The following is a 7,500-nucleotide window of genomic DNA, read 5'->3' as shown; positions in this document are numbered from 1 at the left end:
GTACCAGGTTCTACGTTGGCCTTCCACGCAATCTTGTGATGCTCTGAGTTGTAATCTTCCTTCACACAACGGACAACCATCTTGGACGTGTCAATTTCCGAGGCCATGGCCCGGGGGTTTCGCCGTCTTAAACCCACGACACGCTTTGGTTGAGGGGCTTTCGGCAGTGAGGAAGTCGAGCATCCCCATCCACACACCATTTCCGGGATGTCATCCTCCTGTTCTGTTTCTATAGCGACAGTGTCGAGAACGGCTTGTTGTTCAGCTTCGTCTGCAAGATCTTCTACTAGCTGCTGGAGCCTCGAGTCGGACAGCGGATGTCCCTGGACCGGGCTCTCAGACGGCGTGCAAGCCACAGTCATGACTGCTTCTTCCTCGCGTTGGGCCAACTCCTCGTCATCTGGTAAGTTAAGATCCTCGTTGAAGATCTCAGATCTATATCTGCTCTGTGTAGCATTTGTCATTCCGAGGCAACTTTAGGGTACATAATTCTTTGTTTCTTAGCAATTTCCAAATAGAAAACATTCGTGAAAAGCCCGAAAATCCGTTAACTTCCGTCTCATGACTTTAACCAACAAGTATGTTCTATTCTTTTAGCCTATAGTTTGAATTTCATTTAATGTTTTGCGTTCCTCCAACCTTTCCTTCATAAGACTAGATCTCTGGAGATATAAATGTCTTCTGAGCAGCAGACGATGCCACACAGACAGGCTGTTCACAGCCGTGGTAGTTGAGTGAAAACAGCACGTGATAAATACCCTCTCCTCATACGTCATCTTGAGGGTGTCCCTGTTTCGTCGAGGGTGCTGAAAGGAGAGTGTTCATTGCTTTCATTTGCTCTCCTCATCTCCTCTTCCTGAAACTTTCCTTTCCGAACCTGCGGACAGAAAACGTGCAATTGATTGTAACTGTTTCGAGACCTCCATCGACACAATCTAGGTCAGTTTGGAGCAGGTTACTTTGACCCTTTTGGTCAGATTTAGCAGGGGCTGATTTGGTTTCGGCATCCCAAAATAAAGATGGATAAACTGGTCGATAAAATGACTTTTCCAACGCGAGAATCGATCGGACATCTTTGCGTGCCACAACAAAGGGCTAACCATTACACGTTCTACAACAGACGCCAGTACACTGTAAATAAGAGTGCGATAAAAGATATTTAAACATTTTTTTTGCTAAAGGGGGACACTCGGTCTTCATAGACATTTGCTTAAAGGTTCCACAAAGCCTCAATGTTGGAAATGTTAAAATACACATCAATGTTGTTTTTTTAGGGGAGGGGGGTATCTCAAGAGTCGATTTCATAGCAAGTACGTAAGACAAAAAAACACACAGATAACCATTGAAAAGGGCCCATACAGCCCTTGGAAAACGTAAAGATACAAATTCATGTGTGAGCAAATGCATTTACTTATGTACATACTTCTAATGCACACACGCACAAACACACACGCAATCACACATACTACAAATGCACACACGCTCGCGCGCGCACTCCTGCAAACGTACATTTACAAACAGAGAGAAGAAAAGAACAAGGGATGTTTATGAACTGTTAATTGAATAATTAAATCGATTCATTAATTGGTGGATGGATGGACGGATGGACGGATGGTTGGATGGATGGATGGAGGGATGGATGGATGGATGGATGGATGGATGGATGGATGGATGGATGGATGGATGGAGATAGAGGAATGGAGGGATGGAGGGATGGAGATATAGCATGACTGGCAGGATGCTCATTACGAGGACATGGAATACATTTCCCGCATAAAAATGAGATGAATCCTAAATTCGTAGTAGGGGACTCTCATGGTCTAAAGGGATGCACGTCAGAATAGCAAGCTTGTGTAATACTTGACATTGGAATGTGTCTTTTTCCCTTTTTTCTTTGTTACAGGTAGAAACAGTTGGTGTCGCTTTGTATTGACTGGTCTTTCCGCCGAAGTATCGAACTTCGATCTCACCAAAGATAGTAAATAACAAGATGGGCCACTCAGCCAAAAAAGTGTCCGCAGGAAGTATGCTCTTTGCTTCAGATGGCGCTGCAGTCTGTTTTGAAGCTCTCTTTCGTTTTTCCAGAAGAAGAATAGGAATAGCACCTCTTTGCGTGCGCAGATCGACTGCTGTTCATCAGCAGTTCGGGTACGTTCAGTGCGGAGTTTTAGTTGTTTTTTTTATTCTTATGACCTCTCGCCTTTCATTCTAAAGTCAAATTAAACGAAGAAAACCATCACCCTTTCCTCCGGAAGAGGTTTTTTGTCAGCGTAACCATTTTTAAAAAGCGTTCTTCCGAAATTTATCCCAAAACTTGCTAGTTTCACTTTGATTTTTTAAAACTCAAGTAGGGTAACTCTGTTCGCAAAGAGTGCGCTTTTGTGAAGAGGGCGCCACCAAATTTTGAGGACACTTTTTTAATTGGCTCAAAGAGAGAAGTGGCCCATCTTGTTATGTACTATCATTGATCTCACTCACAGAGAGATCTCTTTCACATCTAGAATTTCGTAAAATTATCGTGAACGTGTGTAGGAATGCCTGTCGTGAGGTTAAAAACTGTCTTTTGTTTTGCTGTCGTCACCAAGACGTGTCAAAATAAGGGTCTGGCTAAAAAAAAAAAAAAGTTTCCTAAAAGCGGCTTCTCTCAGCCATTGAGATATTTTAAAAACACAATAGATCAATAATAATGATTGACAACACACTGATTCACCGTGAAGGTTGTGTGGTATTTCGGCTTATTCTTCATTCTTGGCGTCTTTGTCACTGTCAAAAGTCATAACGGAGTTTTTCACAAGAAAAAGGAAGCTTAGTGTCATAGTTGACGGCTGTCGATTCCGAAACGACAAAGACTCTTATCAAACAACAATTTGAATTTGCTACACAGTGGGATATGTTATGATACTTTCAAGCCTGTTAAAAAGAAGACGGGAAAATAGGAAGAGTTGGTACCAATTGCCCTCAAAAGAAAATTCATTATATCTCAACGAAGATCGTTCGTAAGATAAGGTTTAGAGGTATGGTGATCAATCAGTCAAAATGTTTAGTGATCGAATTCAGTCATTTTCCTATCTGGGAGCCTTGGTTTAGAGAGAAATAATCAAACGCTAGCACTACTTACTTTTACTTTACTCTTTCCATCCAGCGGCCATTTGAGTTCTCGCCCTTCGACCTGTTGATATGGCAAAGATTTTACAGGTTTTTATCAGTTGTGCTTTGTCGCTGTATAGAGTATTTCCGATGTCTGGGGAGACAGGTTGGTAGGTACTACGCAGGTCGCAAAGTGCAGGGCAAGTAAAGAGGTGGTGTGATACTGTTTCATCCTGGCAGTCTCACAACAGGCAGTTGGGTGGGCTATCCTTGTGGATCCTATTTAGGTAGGAACTTTGTGGAATGTGTTGTGTTCGCCGGCGAAAGATAATGACTTGTTCTCTTCTACTCAGGGAATTTAGTGCATCTTTTGTGTTGGGAGCAGTCTGGTGTGCAAATACAGTTCTTCCAGTTTTGCCCATTGTCCATCCATTCAGCCACTGTTCCCTGGTGTTGCATTTGATGATGTTCTTGACTGTCTGTTGTGGTACTGGGTTTTGATGTTGCGTTTGTGATGCACCCTTCTTGACAAGGGCGTCTGCTCTGTCGTTTCCTGGGATGCTGCTGTGACCAGGTATCCACTGTAAAGTCAGGTCGACGGCATAGGTTTGTATGAAGGTGTTGATTGTTTGAGCCACAGATAGGCAGACTGGGCTTTCGAAAATCGTGTTTTCCAAAGCCTGGAGTACGGATTTTACATCTGTGAAAATAACAGTGTCCTTGATTTTGTCTGGGTATGTAATGAAAATTTTGGTCAGGTGGAGGATTGCTGCTTCAATAGTGATGGACTCTGCCTCGTAATTTGTACTAGAAGTACTACAAGCATCAAATAGTTCTTCTCATGTTTTGTCAGGATATTCTATTTTTACCCCTAAGCCTGCATTAATAGTTCCCTTGAAGGCTGACTCATCTGTGTAAATATGAATTGAATCATTTTGGGTAGGAGTCCATTGTCTTGAGAGCTGTGGTCTTCAGTTCTACTGGGTCACATTCCTTTTTGACTGTCTCCTTTATAGGGGAGGTTTTGATGTTGGCGTTCTTGACGTTGGTGTTTGGGGGGAGGGGGGGCTCTGGTTTTAAGGGTTTCAGCATTTCTCTGTTACATAGAAGATGGCGAAAAGCTAGCACAGATTCTTAATTTCTTATTTAGCATGCATTACGGCTTCTGTACGCGAAATGTCAGTGAACGCAAACGTTTTAGTTCATAAACGTTTTTAGCCCATCGACGTTATTGACTAAATTTCCCCTTCCCTTTATTGTGTCTCTTTTTTTTTGGGAAAAAATGAGGTCAGCGAGCAAGAAGATCGAAGAGTAGGGGGTTATGTCTTCTCCTTTTCTCATCCTGATTTTCTATAAATGTATTTTCTCGTAAATCTTTTGTTTAAACGTATCATTATTTCTATCTCCTCGTCACTCACCCCCTATATCATTATATACGGCTGTAATGGCTGCTTTTACTATAACGACATCTACCTGGCGTTCGTTAGCCCCCCCCCCCCTACCCTGGTGCTGCGGTAAAGCAAAGCTTTGCCAGGCTCAAAATCGAAGTGGCAAGCCGTGCATTGTTTGCCAAGTCATAATCCTTCGCGACATTAAGGTTCACGCTAACGAATAATGTCGTACTCTGACAAAATACCTTTTTCTTATCCGCGGCAGTTTTGAGAAATCAGCGATGTTCGTTGTTTTTTTTTTTTTTTTTTTGTTTGTTTTTTTAATATAATGTCTGTTGAGCACAAGAAATGAATGACATTTCTCTTCAGGGTGCGAGATCAACCGTTGATGTGCTGTGCAAAATAGTTTAAATGTTATAAGAAAAATAGGTGATTTCTCGAAACTACTGTGAATAAGAAAAAGGCGTTTTCTCAGCGTACGGCAGAATAATGTTTGCCCTAGGAAGCCGAGTTCACTCTCATATTTCATGACATGAATATAACCGGTGTTTGTCTAAACAGTTACACGTTTATGTGTTGGTATAGAGGGAGGTGGAAATAAGTGGGTGTGAGAGGGAGTGAACGTGAAAGTGAGCCAGGGAGAGGGAGAGACAAAGATGAGAAAGAGAGAGACAGAGAGATAGAGGCTAAGAGAAGGAAGGGGATAGAGAAAGAGAAAGAGGGACAGAGAAAGAGAGAGAGAGAGAGAGAGAGAGAGAGAGAGAGAGAGAGAGAGAGAGAGAGAGAAGAGAGAGAGAGAGAGATTGTGGCATGATGAAATGAGGTTGTGTATGTAAATATATTTTGAGTCGTAGAAGTCAGTGAAAATACACTGTTAATTTCTTCCAAAGGAGGATCAATGAAGCATAATTATTTTCTCTTATCATTTGTTACCTTTCTCCCACCAAAAATCCTGTACAGTTTATACCTATGCTTGTTTGTTTTTTATTGACGCTCTCGATTCTGGACCGGACATTTGATTCATTTTGAGGGTTTTTCTCCTCAATACCCGTACTTTCATTTTTCTCGGGGTTCGGAAGGGGGGGGGGGGTGATTAGCAACAATCTTTTGGGCAGGAAAAGTTTCTAACCCTCAGAGACATACAAATATAAGATATGGCATGATATCATACTAACTTGGTCAACTCGTCAGTGCCCATTCACCTTACAACGCGAAAGATACTTTAATGTCATTCAGGCCTGTTTTACTCGGATATGAACAGTCTACGTGAAATAAGAGCTAACGAAAGGACCGAAAAGTTAACTGTACTATCGACAGACACAGAATTGTGATTATGCTAAAACAGACAGGCAAAGAGAGGAAACAGAACAATCCATGCAGGACAGTATGAAAACAAGCTGAATCGATAAATTATTAGAATTTATCTTTTCTTTAGGCCATTCTTCAATGGTCAGGTTCCTGTGTCATGAAATACGGACAATTTACAATAAAGCAAAGTCTTTAAAATGTTCTAGACATTTCTATTTAAGTTTGATCTTAATTAATCAATTCTCAATGATGGAAAGTGTTTTTAACTTCAGAATGAAGTATACCAAGTAAGCGATCTTTTTTCATGAAACTGCAAATTTAGAATGCACGCGTGCATACAAAAGCATACACAAACAAACATGCATATGTGATAGATAGACAGACAGACAGACAGACAGACAGACAGACAGACAGACAGACAGACAGACAGACAGACATATAAATAGATAGATAGATATAGATAGATAGATAGATAGATAGATAGATAGATAGATAGATAGATAGATAGATAGATAGATAGATAGATAGATAGATAGATAGATAGATAGATAGATAGATAGATTGATAGATAGAACTCTCTTCGGATTTCCGCGTCAACAACATCGTTACAAAAGCAAATCATACACTTTACTTTTCACTGAAGATCACGTCTACAATTACTGTCGCTGTAAATAAGCATGTGTTACAGTTTTTTTACTCATCAAAAATAGAGAGTTTTATGGCAGCAATTTAGAAACTACAAAGAAAAGCACAAGAGCGGTTGGACAAGCTTCGATTATTTTATTTTTTTTTGTGAGGTGGCTTTCCCTACAAGATCAGGATATAGAAATATAGCAAATTCTATCATTAGTGGCTATATCCATCCTCTACCCTAGGTATGGACTACATTTATCTCTACCTACCCAACAATATGTCTGTCAAAGGTACAATCTACTATGGTAGTTAGCCACTGTATCTATTGTTTATTGGATAAAACAGCCGGATCGAAGCAACATTTACATAAAGATACTGAATTGAATGGAGTTGGGGGGGGGGGGGTGATTAGCAACAATCTTTTGGGCAGGAAAAGTTTCTAACCCTCAGAGACATACAAATATAAGATATGGCATGATATCATACTAACTTGGTCAACTCGTCAGTGCCCATTCACCTTACAACGCGAAAGATACTTTAATGTCATTCAGGCCTGTTTTACTCGGATATGAACAGTCTACGTGAAATAAGAGCTAACGAAAGGACCGAAAAGTTAACTGTACTATCGACAGACACAGAATTGTGATTATGCTAAAACAGACAGGCAAAGAGAGGAAACAGAACAATCCATGCAGGACAGTATGAAAACAAGCTGAATCGATAAATTATTAGAATTTATCTTTTCTTTAGGCCATTCTTCAATGGTCAGGTTCCTGTGTCATGAAATACGGACAATTTACAATAAAGCAAAGTCTTTAAAATGTTCTAGACATTTCTATTTAAGTTTGATCTTAATTAATCAATTCTCAATGATGGAAAGTGTTTTTAACTTCAGAATGAAGTATACCAAGTAAGCGATCTTTTTTCATGAAACTGCAAATTTAGAATGCACGCGTGCATACAAAAGCATACACAAACAAACATGCATATGTGATAGATAGACAGATAGATAGATAGATAGATAGATAGATAGATAGATAGATAGATAGATAGATAGATAGATAGATAGATTGATAGATAG

At 40.3% G+C, this 7,500-nt stretch overlaps 1 protein-coding gene across 2 annotated transcripts in view; it reads right to left on the bottom strand.

Moving 5' to 3' along the window:
* The window catches only part of LOC101853840, a 19,009-nt gene that overhangs the window by 9,501 nt on the left and 2,008 nt on the right, over nt 1-7,500 (bottom strand). For both annotated transcript variants that reach the window (XM_005093501.3, XM_005093502.3), the window contains exon 2: nt 1-877. This exon is cut by the window's left edge and continues 816 nt beyond it. In XM_005093501.3, the coding sequence (XP_005093558.1) occupies nt 1-464 (464 nt within the window). In that variant the 5' untranslated portion in view covers nt 465-877. The remainder of the gene's footprint in view (nt 878-7,500) is intronic.

Source organism: Aplysia californica, unplaced genomic scaffold, assembly GCF_000002075.1.
Source record: "Aplysia californica isolate F4 #8 unplaced genomic scaffold, AplCal3.0 scaffold00065, whole genome shotgun sequence".
Classification (NCBI taxonomy): Eukaryota; Metazoa; Mollusca; class Gastropoda; order Aplysiida; family Aplysiidae; genus Aplysia; species Aplysia californica.
The sequence above is the reverse complement of the archived record's forward strand: the minus strand, read 5'-3'. Positions and strand labels throughout refer to the sequence as shown.